At 35.2% G+C, this 12,567-nt stretch overlaps 1 protein-coding gene and 1 pseudogene across 2 annotated transcripts; one reads left to right on the top strand and one right to left on the bottom strand.

Annotated features, from left to right (window-relative positions):
* The first annotated feature begins 605 nt into the window (after window positions 1-605).
* On the top strand, window positions 606-2,578 carry LOC107556410 (nuclear receptor subfamily 0 group B member 1-like). Of its 2 annotated transcripts, none has more exons than XM_016239533.1 (2): window positions 606-1,163; window positions 1,981-2,578. In XM_016239533.1, the coding sequence occupies exons 1-2, from the start codon at window positions 701-703 to the stop codon at window positions 2,220-2,222; spliced, it is 705 nt and encodes a 234-aa protein (XP_016095019.1). In that variant the 5' UTR covers window positions 606-700; the 3' UTR covers window positions 2,223-2,578. The 2 variants fall into 2 exon arrangements, with proteins under 2 accessions (XP_016095019.1, XP_016095011.1); XM_016239525.1 differs by having other exon boundaries at window positions 606-1,253.
* A 4,463-nt stretch (window positions 2,579-7,041) lies between these two features.
* The window catches only part of LOC107556233 (RING finger protein 207-like), a 14,551-nt pseudogene continuing 9,025 nt past the window's right edge, over window positions 7,042-12,567 (bottom strand).

The following is a 12,567-nucleotide window of genomic DNA, read 5'->3' as shown; positions in this document are numbered from 1 at the left end:
AGAGCAATGACATCAGTACACCCCCGTCTGCCTCAGACAAGACCGGTAAACAGTGCACAATGCAGGTGACCCTGGACTTTAATAACAAAACAAAAATAATAAATTATCACAAGTGCTTTGGAGTAAAGTGCCCTGCACACACGCACGCACGCACGCACACACACACACACACACACACACACATCATGTTTCTGAAAACTGTCAAACCAGACAAGGTTAGACTGGGACAGATGCCAAACTAGGCATTAATACTGTATCTCCGTAGGTAAAAGTTCTTGAATGGCTACTTTAAAAAAATATATTTATGGTTAATCAAGTAAATCTAAGTTACTTCGCTCTAGTAAATGTTCAACTTGAAATATTACTGATGATATATAAAAGTTATCCTCACGTTTAGGTGATTTCAGGTTTTACTGTTTTTGTGAGTCATTTGGTGCCCAAAAAAGTACAGTAAGCAAAGCCTGAAGTCAAGTAGAGCTCGAAAACCACACATCAAAATCTATAGGGACTATAGCGCCCCCTATGTGTGCATCAGAGAGAGAGACAGTGGGAGGCGTCCAGTGCTGTTTGAAAACTCTAAACTATTTGGCATTTGGGTGGATGGGAATACACAGACCTCAACCGTGCATGGACATCTCCAAGCGTAAAGCTCATAACAGTTTCAGCAACGAAACATAACAGCCCCCGCAGCACCAGGAGGATGGCTTACTTTGACAGCAGCTGCCACTGCAGCAGCGAAAGACGACAGAACAGCATCTTGTACAGCATTTTAAAGAACGACAGTCAGACTGCGCAACTTGGGAACCAGCCGAGGACCCCGAGGCTCGCATTGTCCATGCGCGCGTGTGCTTGCGGCTCCAAGACGAAGGTGTCTCTCCGCTCCCCTCAGACCACATGTAAAGCCGCCTCCGCGGTCCTGGTCAAGACCCTGAAGTTCGTGAAGAATGTCCCGTGTTTTCAGGAGCTGCCGGTGGATGACCAACACACGCTGGTGCGGAGCAGCTGGGCGCCGCTGCTGGTGCTCGGCATGGCGCAGGACAGGATCGACTTCGAGACTTCGGAGACGCATGAGCCCAGCATGCTGCAGCGGATATTAACGAGCGGACAGGACAAGCAGGACCACCAGAGTAATAACGGTGGAGTGGCGTTGACCGACGTTCAAGGTATTAAAATGTTTCTGCGGAAATGCTGGGGACTGGACATAAGCACTAAGGAGTACGCGTACTTAAAAGGGGCCATTCTGTTCAACCCAGGTGAGACATGCTAACCGGTCACACCTGAAGTACGACACTTTCTAGCTGCTGTTAAGAATAACCGGGTTTGCTGTGACCCACAATGTAATTATTAACATTCATAATAATAATGATAAAATACCCGAATTAGGACAGTTCATAGTTGCATTTAACTGGTTTAAATTTAAATCACATTGTAATAATTCATATTCATAATAATAATAGCAATAATAAATACATGCATACCTGAATTAAGACATGGTTGAAATTGGGATCACATTGTAATTAATGATGTTTGTAAGCATTAACTGTATAATAATAATAATTTAATAATAATACACACAAGTAGATAAATATCAATATTAAAAAATAGTGCTGAATTATTTTAACATGAGTCACATTGTATTATTAAAATTCATAAATAATAATAGTATACTTATGCTAATAAATATGGTCATATAATAATAATAATATTTACACTAATTAGTTGGACCAAAAATAGTCAAGTTTTCTGACTTGTGGTATGTAACAGATCATTAATTCAAATATGAATATATGACAATATATGAATCAAAGTTTCATGACACAAATGTTTCTTTGTGTATCATGAATTGTTCTCAAAAATTCATAATTTTGAGAATTATAGTCAAGTGTAAAGGTAATCAAAGGGTATCTGTTTAATGAGGGTCATTTCCCATCATTAAGGTCTTTCTGGTACATGATATATCAAGTCTCTTTCCATCTCTAGATGTTGCAGGGCTGCAGTGTCAACATTACATCCAGGGCCTGCAGAGCGAGGCAAACCAGGCGCTTAATGAATATGTTAAAATGATTCACCGCGGGGACAGTGCAAGATTCGCCAAACTCTTCCTCGCCCTCTGCATGCTGAGATCCATCAATGCCAACGTGGTGGCCGGTCTGTTCTTCAAACCAGTCATTGGAGCTGTCAACATGGAGGAACTTCTTCTGGAGATGTTTTATGGGAAATAAACCCTAATGCAAATGCCCAGACAGAATTATCAAACTTGAAAAGAGTGGCAGTCAGCAGTGGACTGAGAGATTTTGAAAATGACTGATTCCTTTTTACACATGCTATTTTTGTACGATATAAGAGCTCTCTTTTTGCCTTCTGAGTTGAACTCCTCACTGAATCCAAAGTTGATGACAACATTTTTTTGCCATTTGGGGAAAGAGCTTTATAACTTTGTTCTGATTGTGCAGGTTTTTTTTTACTTGCTTTTTTTGTGATGTTGTGCAGCCTTCTGATGAATTTCAATTGATTCTCTGTGACACTTTGTAATAATTTTCATTAAGAAATCATTAACAAGCATTCATTTATATATGTATTGCATTTAATATATACATTGAAATATAATTATATTTGATTTAAATATAATATATTATTACATTTAATAATAATAATAATATATTATCTCAATGTTTCATGACATCTATTTGAATACAAATGAACTGTTTTGCATTTTATAATGTAATAATTTTGGTTAGTATGGTAATTAAAGTTATTATAAAATGTAAACTATATTTGAATATTAGAAAGTATTGTACATTTTGGTTATGCAATTACACTCGTTCACATTTCCCACAACGTGATTGACAGATAGCCTGTATTTTTTGGATTACAGTACCAGTTTCGAAAAGCATGTCAGAGTGATGGCAGACCTAAGCACAAATACAAAACAGCTATGAAAATAAAAATAATTAGGAAATAACTGATTGTGGCATTGTTCTTCAATATAGCCAATGTACCAAACCACTGCATTTTACCTCCGTAGGTGGCGACAAGGTACTGTCTTTATGAGTGAGTCATAATCACTTATTCTTTCAGAAATGAAACAGGTGAATATATCACTGAATGATTCCCTCTCCTGGTTTACTCAGGTAGGACAACAAATTAACATCTTTATGAGTGAGTCATTGAATTCAATCAGCTTATTCTTTCAAATACACTGATTCATTCAGGAGAGAAACAACACTGCTGTACTTTGCTTTATAGTACGGTAATTATTTCATATACGTTTTATAAATTATTTAAATTATATCATTATTACCGTACAGTTATTATATTTACACTGTAAAATCTAGTTAGTTGGGCTTACTTAAAAAAAGCATGCAAACCGATTGCCTTGAAAAAACTAAGTAAAGTGAAATAGGAATAGTATGTTGTACTGACAAAAGTTTACTTACATGAGAGTTCTAGTAACTAAAAAAGAACTGTAGGGGGTACTTGATCCTTTCATTTAGGTTTATACTCATGACTTAGTATAGCTACTCACTGACTGCATTGCGGCATGAATAAATTATGCAGTTGCTTTGTTTTACAGTTGTTTATTTAATTTGCCAATTTAATTTGCTGTCTTGTGTCAGTAGTAGCACAACAAAAAGAGCAAATAAAATGGTTATTGTTACAATTAATTAAAATAAATGACATTTAATTGTTACCATTGTTGTGGTTCACATGCTGAATGTTTAAGTCTGTGTGTGACTTTCATTACCACACATGTTTAAAGGATGATATAAACCCAAATAAAAGCATCTCGCGGTATTTTTGAAAAATGAAACTGGAAAATGTTCATTAATAAACCCGCACACATATCAACGCACTAATGCTTTGTACAGTTGTTTATTTAATTTGCCAATTTAATTTGCTGTCTTGTGTCAGTAGTAGCACAACAAAAAGAGCAAATAAAATGGTTATTGTTACAATTAATGAAAATAAATGACATTTAATTGTTACCATTGTTGTGGTTCACGTGCTGAATGTTTAAGTCTGTGTGTGACTTTCATTACCACACATGTTTAAAGGATGATATAAACCCAAATAAAAGCATCTCGCGGTATTTTTGAAAAATGAAACTGGAAAATGTTCATTAATAAACCCGCACACATATCAACGCACTAATGCTTTAATAAAAAGATAGGTCACTTTCTAAAAGCAACCTATTTACCGGTATTACTTTTCATCTCTTGAAATCAAATAATTCTGTCTTCATGATGCATTGCTGCATTAAGAAGAAGAAAATTATAATAACAGAAACGAAGTTCCAAGTGCCCAACCAAAGGGAATGCTAATCACTATAATGGTAAAGAAAAACACATTTTAGGAAAATCAACATCAATTGAATATGAAGTCAGCTTATGTTGTCAGCTTCAACATTCAAGATTACTTTCAAGATGACTAGGAAACGAGTGAATGCATCTAGTGAAAGATAACTGCAGACATGGAGGAAATGGGTGAAAAGTCTATTAAGACTCTTTTTCTTTTCTTCTTCTTCTGTTGTTATGTTGCACATTAGCAGCATATTAGTGCACTGCTTCCTCTCACTGGTTTATTAATGTCATTGGTTGCTTTGTGGCTACTTGGATATTTTAAAGGGGTCATATGATGCTTTTTTAAAGATCATTATTTTGTGTATTTGGTGTAACCGAATAACTTGACATGTTTTAATGTTCAAAAAACACATTATTTTTCAAATACTATACATTATTGTAGGTCCTCTATGCCCCGCCTCTCTCAAACGATTCGTATTTTACAAAGTCCCTCCTTCCAACAAGCGCAGTCTGCTCTGATTGGCCAGCTGACTCAGTGCATTGTGATTGGCCGAACACCGCAAGCACTCGTCGGAAATGTAACGCCCCTTACCATAATCGCAAGCTTCATCTTTCAAAATAAATGTAGTATTTATTTGCTGTTCTGTTGTAAGTAATCTTAAAGATTCCTAAATGCATCTACTTTCGGAAGGCCAAATAAAGTGCTTTTGCTTTCGCCTAGAAACACACAGTGTCTCCCTGACATGGCTGCTTCAACACTAACTGCGGTTACTGAAACCACGCCTTCTTTCTTTGCGTGAACATTTGGGCGGCATTATGCAAATATTTCCACATAGTGAGGTAGATATGTGGGGGCGTGTTAGAACGAGCCGTTTTAGGGGGGCGTGGCAGAGTCTTAACTTTGATAAAGAATATCTCTTTGATTTTGAGACTTTAGTCTTTGCAACTTCAGGGATCTTATCTATGCACAATCAGCTTGTAACACTCCAAAGAGAAAGGAAAACTTGAAATCGCATCATATGACCCCTTTAAGTACGTGTCAAAACAGTAAGTAAATTGTTTTATTTGCCTTGAAAGTAGCTGGAACTTAATAAAACCTAGTAAGTATAACAATTAAGTAAAGATAACTAATTCAATCTAAGTAAGGTAAACTATTGGATTTTACAGTGTAAACACGTTCTTCTTGCTGTATCCAGTTTGAAAGTTACTCATTAGAGAATCATTTGCATCCCGTCTGTTCAGTGAGTCAATAAATTGTGGATGTTCATATGGACCAAACCGCCAGAAATAGGAAAATCACACTGTTTACAACCAGGTAAGCACTTTAAAACAGTAAATATAATGAAGAAGAATAACCAGGCACTTTGTGTGTATTTATGAAGACCCTGTAGGGTGGAGAGGAGAGATGAAATATGACTGTTGAGACAAGAAGTCCTGAACTCTTGTTCAGTCATCCCGCTTTCCAATTTGCTGTCACCAAATGTATTTCAAAGTCTGAACTTTGACTGCCTGCTCTTGAAGGTCACAGTGACCCCATTTCTTTCACTCTATCTGTGTAGAGCACTCTGTGTCACAAATATTCACTTTATGTATGAAGTTGTGGCTCTGTTGCTTCATTCATGCCACAAGGTTAGTCTGGTGTTAGAAAGCACTGTTCTAGTCATTGTTGGACCAAGCATAAAAGTACAGAAAAACATATGAAATAAATGTATTAGGATGCATTGAAAGGTCCTTGTACAATAATAAAAAAAAAAAAAATGTCTGCCTATGACTAGCCAAAGATTAGGCTATAACTGTGAGAAAAAAAAAGAAAGCCAGGCACTTTGTGTGTATTTATGAAGACCCTGTAGGGTGGAGAGGAGAGATGAAATATGACTGTTGAGACAAGAAGTCCTGAACTCTTGTTCAGTCATCCCGCTTTCCAATTTGCTGTCACCAAATGTATTTCAAAGTCTGAACTTTGACTGCCTGCTCTTGAAGGTCACAGTGACCCCATTTCTTTCACTCTATCTGTGTAGAGCACTCTGTGTCACAAATATTCACTTTATGTATGAAGTTGTGGCTCTGTTGCTTCATTCATGCCACAAGGTTAGTCTGGTGTTAGAAAGCACTGTTCTAGTCATTGTTGGACCAAGCATAAAAGTACAGAAAAACATATGAAATAAATGTATTAGGATGCATTGAAAGGTCCTTGTACAATAATAAAAATAAAAAAAATGTCTGCCTATGACTAGCCAAAGATTAGGCTATAACTGTGAGAGAAAAAAAGAAAGAAAAAAAAAAACGTTTTCTTTCTCTTTATTTATTCCTTCCCTTTCTAGCTTGTACTTATTTGAACAATGCCTAAAACTTGGTGTTTCAAGCACGTCCTGTGTCTGTTTGTCTCTTTAAGAAGAATCGCTTTATGTATTCCCCAATTGTAAGTCGCTTTAGATAAAAGCGTCTGCAAAATGACTAAATGTAAATAACTGTGCTATAGGCAGTGTTGGGCAAGTTACTCTGAAAATGTAATCAAATTACAGTAACATGTTACTAAGTAATGCATTACTGCCCAACACTGGCTATAGGTTAGGTGTTGCTCTGCCTCCTTTTCATATAAAATAAAATACAGACATTGACAAATGTCAAAAAATGTTTTGAAGACAACTGTCTGGCCAGTCATAGTTGAGCCAGGGACAGGTGAGATAGATAGAGAAGAGCTTGTCATGGTGGGCTGATCAGTGATGACTTTGTTTTGTCATTAATCATCTGCTGTCATGGTCAGAGACGAGAAGAGTTTATGGGACCTATTGCCAAGATTTTATTTTGTCAGTAAAAAACTGACAGCTTACACGTTTGGTGAGTTAAATGCATTAGAAACAAACAACAAAGAATCATTGGATAGTTGTATATTTTTATATCATATTATATTCAGTACACAATATTCTTACAAATGCATTTGTGCATACACTACCATTCAAAAGTGTTTTTTTCTTCTTAAACAATCTATACTTTTATTCAGCAAGTACACATTAAATTGATCAAGAGTGAAGACTTTTACACTGATACAAAATATTTTTTATTTCAAATATATTCTGTTATTTTGAATTTTCCATTCATCAAAGAATCCTGAAAAAATCACAGTTTACACAAAACTATTAAGCAGCAATATTAAACAGCTGTTTTCAACATCAAAAACATCTGACATGTATCATGCAAATACTAAGGTGCTCCCTCTAGTTGCATCACACGTTTGACATCAAAAGCCATTCGTTTTCATGTATCTCCCACTGACATTGATGTCAAACCTACTCAGTTAGCATATTTCTTAAATATATGTCATGATTGTCATGATCACTGGCTTTTAAATCTTCACAAATGGTTGCTTGCCACATTTAGCTAGCTGTTTATCCTTCAGTCTTTGTTAATTTATGTCTGTTTATGCAGTATTCTCTGGGGCATTGGCTGAAGTGCTGCAATCTGATCTTATGAGATGTTATGTCCAGCCTTCTTTCCATTCTTACACACAGGGAAGGGGATGACAGTCATGATCAGCAAACCCAGTTCACAGAAACTTAATGACTGTAGTGCACTAAAAAACCCCACCCTCTTTTTTATATGAAGAATCTTATTAGTTATTATTGGTATACAAATGGTCTTCTGTGTCCCTCTAAATGGATAATTATTTTTATGAGCATCCAGCTGCTATGAGGCATAAACAAATCTTTGAACCTTTTAAAAATATATATATTTTTAAATTAAATGTTATTTTGCTCAGAAAGCCTGTTCAACACTCAGTATTTATTTGACAGCACACATACAAAATAAATAAATAAATAAACACAGCAATGTTTTTTATCTTTTAAGAATTCTTCACTGAATCATGGCATCATTTTACTTTTCAAAATGTTCTATTTACTCTCTATACATACCAGTGTTTTTTTTAATATTATTTTTATATACTAATATAGTATTTATTGATATTTTCAATGAGATTTTTTATATTTTCAGATTTTTATTTAATTTTAGTTTTATAATTTAATTCAATTTTTTTGTTATATGCTTTTGTTATTTTTATTTTTGTAATATTTATATTTAGTATTCATTTATTTTTATTTTCTGTTTTGGCTTCAGAAATTTTAGTACCTTGTCTTATTTATTTAGGTTATTTATTTATTTCTAATTTTCTTATACGTTTTTAAAAATATTTTTCATTACATTTTTCATCTTATATTTATATTCTATTTAATCTTTATTTTAATTATGCCGAAAACAGTTAATAATAGTTTTGGATTAATTTCAATAGTTTTGGTTTTAGTTTACTACCTTTTAGTAAACTATAACAACACTGTTACATGCATATTTATTGATTATTGTGATGTTTTTATCAGTTGTTTGGGCTTCATTCTGACGGCACCCATTCACTGCAGAGGATCCTTTGGTGAGCAAGTGATGTAATGCTACATTTCTACAAATCTGTTGCGATGAAAACACAAACTCATCTAAATCTTGGGTGGCCTGTGGGTGAGTATATTTTGCAGCAATTTTTTTATTTCCGGGTGAACTATTCCTTTAAGCAAATGGAATGCAGAAGTAAAATATTCACATGTAAAATATGAATATTTCAATCAAAAAAACAGCAAAACAACCTGGGTTCCAGACGCTCTTTTACTTTCGCTATGGACAAGATGTAGGGTCCAATTTGTCGTGCAATGGTTGTCAAGTAAGAATTTTCTTGCTTCAGCTGCAGAAGGTCATGGAGCTGAGCTGTAATTAGTAAATGAATCAGTTCACTAATTAGTGCAAGGAAATAACTTAACATGCATGGTAAAATGAATCCTGAGGCAACACAGACAACTTGTTGTTTTTCCTCACCTTCATAGATCTCTTGCTCATTGGTTACTCTTTGAAAGGTCACATCCCACATCTAGAAACAACATCCAGAATATGCTAAGGTGCTGCTGTGTTTTGAAAGAGTAATGTTTTTTGCAGGAATTATAATTTAGCCTCACCTCCTCAAATACAGCCCTCTGGGTCTGCACAACCGAGTACTGAGACGCGATCTGTTCGTCAATGAGTAGAGACCTTTCCAGGATCTCATCCAGAGTGACTGTGTTGATGAGAGAGTGATGTTTTGTCAGGTTTCTGTGCATCTCCTGAACCTCGTCCTTCAGCCTCTGGACCTCTGTCTGAAGAAACTGGCACATGAAAAATGCATAGAATTAATAAAATAATACACACATACACAGCCCTATTTTATGAGACCCAAAACAGAAAAAAACAACAACAATGTTGTTTAGAGTATACATGTATGGAATCGACAAGCATTTTATTCTCTTGGTTACAAATAACTTAAATGCAGCAGAAATAATAATGGAGTGTTAAAGAGATTATTTTACGATTGCAGTATATATTATGCATTCAATTGTGATAGATGTCTCTGATTTGTAAAGTTTACATGCTAAACAGATCAAACATATTGTGAAATCGCTAGCAGAGTACAGTTTTTGTTCCCGTGTGTTACGCTTGCCAGCTGGAGTGCCCACAAGCTCCTCTAGCGGGCACTCCATCCTGTACCTTTGCCATTCACCCCGGACTCCATTTCCCATAATCCTTTGCCTGGACTCATCATCACTTATTGCATTCATCTGTGTCTCATTACCTCCATCAGTCTCACCCTATTTTAAGCCTGGTTTTTCACACATTCATTGCTCAGTATTGTCTAGCCTGTAGCATTCCCTGTGCCTTGCCTGCTGCCTGCCCTTCAACCTGTTTGTCTCACCCTGGGTTGTACCTGTTTGCTGTTGTTTGACCCTGCCTGTTTTTACTACTCTTTGGAATAAAGCCTGCACTTGGATCTTCAACTCCATTGTCACGCCTCCCTACTTCATACTGTGATTCATTAAAAAATTATGTTGAGGCTGACATATTGAAAGTCTTGACACTTTTTTTTTTAAATGGCCAATAATTTTTGGTTTAATTTAGTAAATGTTTAGGTGTACACTAACATATCCAAACCAAAGGCTAAAAAAGGCAAACAAACTCACAATTTTGACTCCATGGGGTCTGTAAAAGACTATTTGGCTTTAGTTATTACTGAATGAGGACTAATTCTCACCCTGTAGCTCTTCTCAAAGTTGCGGCAGTGCTCAGTGAAGGGTGACTCTCTGCTCTCAGCCAGCAGCACCTTGGTGCAAATGTTTTGGTGAAAGGTGGGTCTGCGGCCAAAAGGCATTTCACTGACAGTAGGGGACGAGCACGACATAGGCAGATGGGGCCAGCCTGTAGTAGGATAAGAGAGAGACAAGTATCTATTCAAAATAGCTCCCTAAAAGAAGTCTAAATAATTTTACTTGTCCTCTAATTAATCTTATTTGTCACCTGTAGATTGTTGGAGATTCAGAATCAGAATTGATTTTTAAATGCCAAGATTGCTCTAATGAAGATTTGAACTTAGCAAGTATTGATATAGGACGGACATTAAGTTAAAGAAAAAGCAAGTACAAATGCAAATCCTCAAATAAGCTAAACCAGTAAAACACAAGAACATTTAACAACACAGATTTAATAACAATTTTGTTATTTACAATTACAATAAACAGGTAAAAGCACATCCAACAAAACAAAACCAATTTATTTTATATTTTATTTTTTACCAAAATCGCATTGTTTTATTTATCTAATAAATAAACATCTAATGCATTGTTTTAGTATCATTAATATACTATTATAATATTTATTAATATTCTGAATCATGTTTTGTTTTTACATTTTATTATTTTTAGTAATTTTGTTATGTGCATTTGCCATTTTATTATTTTTTTATATTCCTATTTAGCTTTAATTTAGTCCTTCAACTTCAACATTTATTTCAGTTTAATTTACAATTTATTTTATTTAAACTTTATTTCAAAAAAGCAAAAACTATTTTTTAATAGTTTTAGTTAACAATACCAGCACTGAACTCAAAAACATAATGTTCTACGTCTGAAGCAGAGCAACAACAGATTATGTAACAACTATCAAAACATTGACATTCAGACTTATTTTGAATCAATTTTAAGTCAGATACTGTTGCTTATTACATTTTCAGAGCTTCATGACCATTGACGGTCCCTAAAATTAATGGTGCACAGAAACACAGCATTCCTACCTGTGCATCCACAAACCTCTGTTGGAAATTCCTGAGGTTCAGGAACAGGAATTAAAAGCTTAGGAATGAAAAGCCTATTGAAAGCTCATAATGAAGCAAACATCAAGAAAAAAGAGAGTTACCTTAGTTTCAAAGCTCCTTTAATCTCTCTTTCCTAGTTACACGTACCGTGTTGGTCCAAGTCCCACGAGTGAGTCTGGACACTGTATGTTCTCCATGTCTAAGTGACAAGTGTCCCACCCCGAACTTTTACCAATTTAAAATGCTGGCACCAGTGGTGACATCAGCAGCATAGGAACAAAGTGCTCCCATGGCCTAGCACCTTAGCATGAGCTCTGTGCTACGAGCAGAATCCGAGACACTTCTCTGAAATTCTGTTAAAAATAGTGAGAGAAGCCTGACCTCCATACTATCCTGTCTGTTGGCACGGGGGCAGATGGGGAAGGACGTTTGTTTGGTGGAAGGCTTCATAAACCTGAGAATGGGAGAGATGATTGATGTGGAAAGTTGTCACAGGGACTTGTGTCATTGGACTCTCTATGGAGAGATGGAGGCTGCTGTGGTGGAATGGCTGTATTCATTCTGATTTCTTATCACCTTGGGTATTCTGTGTAGATGTATTGAGGCTGTAATGAGTCTTTTGAGAAAACGTGCGGAGTAGAAGGTGTGGCATGGCGATGAAAATTCAATATTAAAACTTTTAATCATGACAGTGGGCTAAGAGGATTAGGGCTGATATTTCACAATGGCTCCACCAAATTGGTCGCTTTAGCCAGACCTAAAGATTTATGACATTGCATTACATAACAAAATATCAAAGAGACACATGAAAGTTTTCAAAAGGAACAGTAAAGACATTTGTAATATTACAAATAATAATATTAATAATAATAATTCAAATAAATGTTTTTAACTTCCTATTCATCAAACAATCCTGAAAATATTGACCATAGTTTCAACAAAAATATTAAGAAGAAAATATTAATAAGCATAGCATATTAAAATGTATATTAAAATCTTAAATTTCATAATATTACAGTATTTACTGTTTTTTGTCAACTCATTCTTGGGCATAAGAGAAAAAAATACATCTATATATAATTTTAAGATTAAAATTATAATATATATATATAT

The sequence above is a fragment of the Sinocyclocheilus grahami genome, unplaced genomic scaffold, assembly GCF_001515645.1.
Source record: "Sinocyclocheilus grahami isolate Dianchi unplaced genomic scaffold, SAMN03320097.WGS_v1.1 scaffold20.1, whole genome shotgun sequence".
Classification (NCBI taxonomy): Eukaryota; Metazoa; Chordata; class Actinopteri; order Cypriniformes; family Cyprinidae; genus Sinocyclocheilus; species Sinocyclocheilus grahami.
Note: the sequence above shows the minus strand (reverse complement) of the source record. Positions and strands in the feature narration are given on the sequence as shown.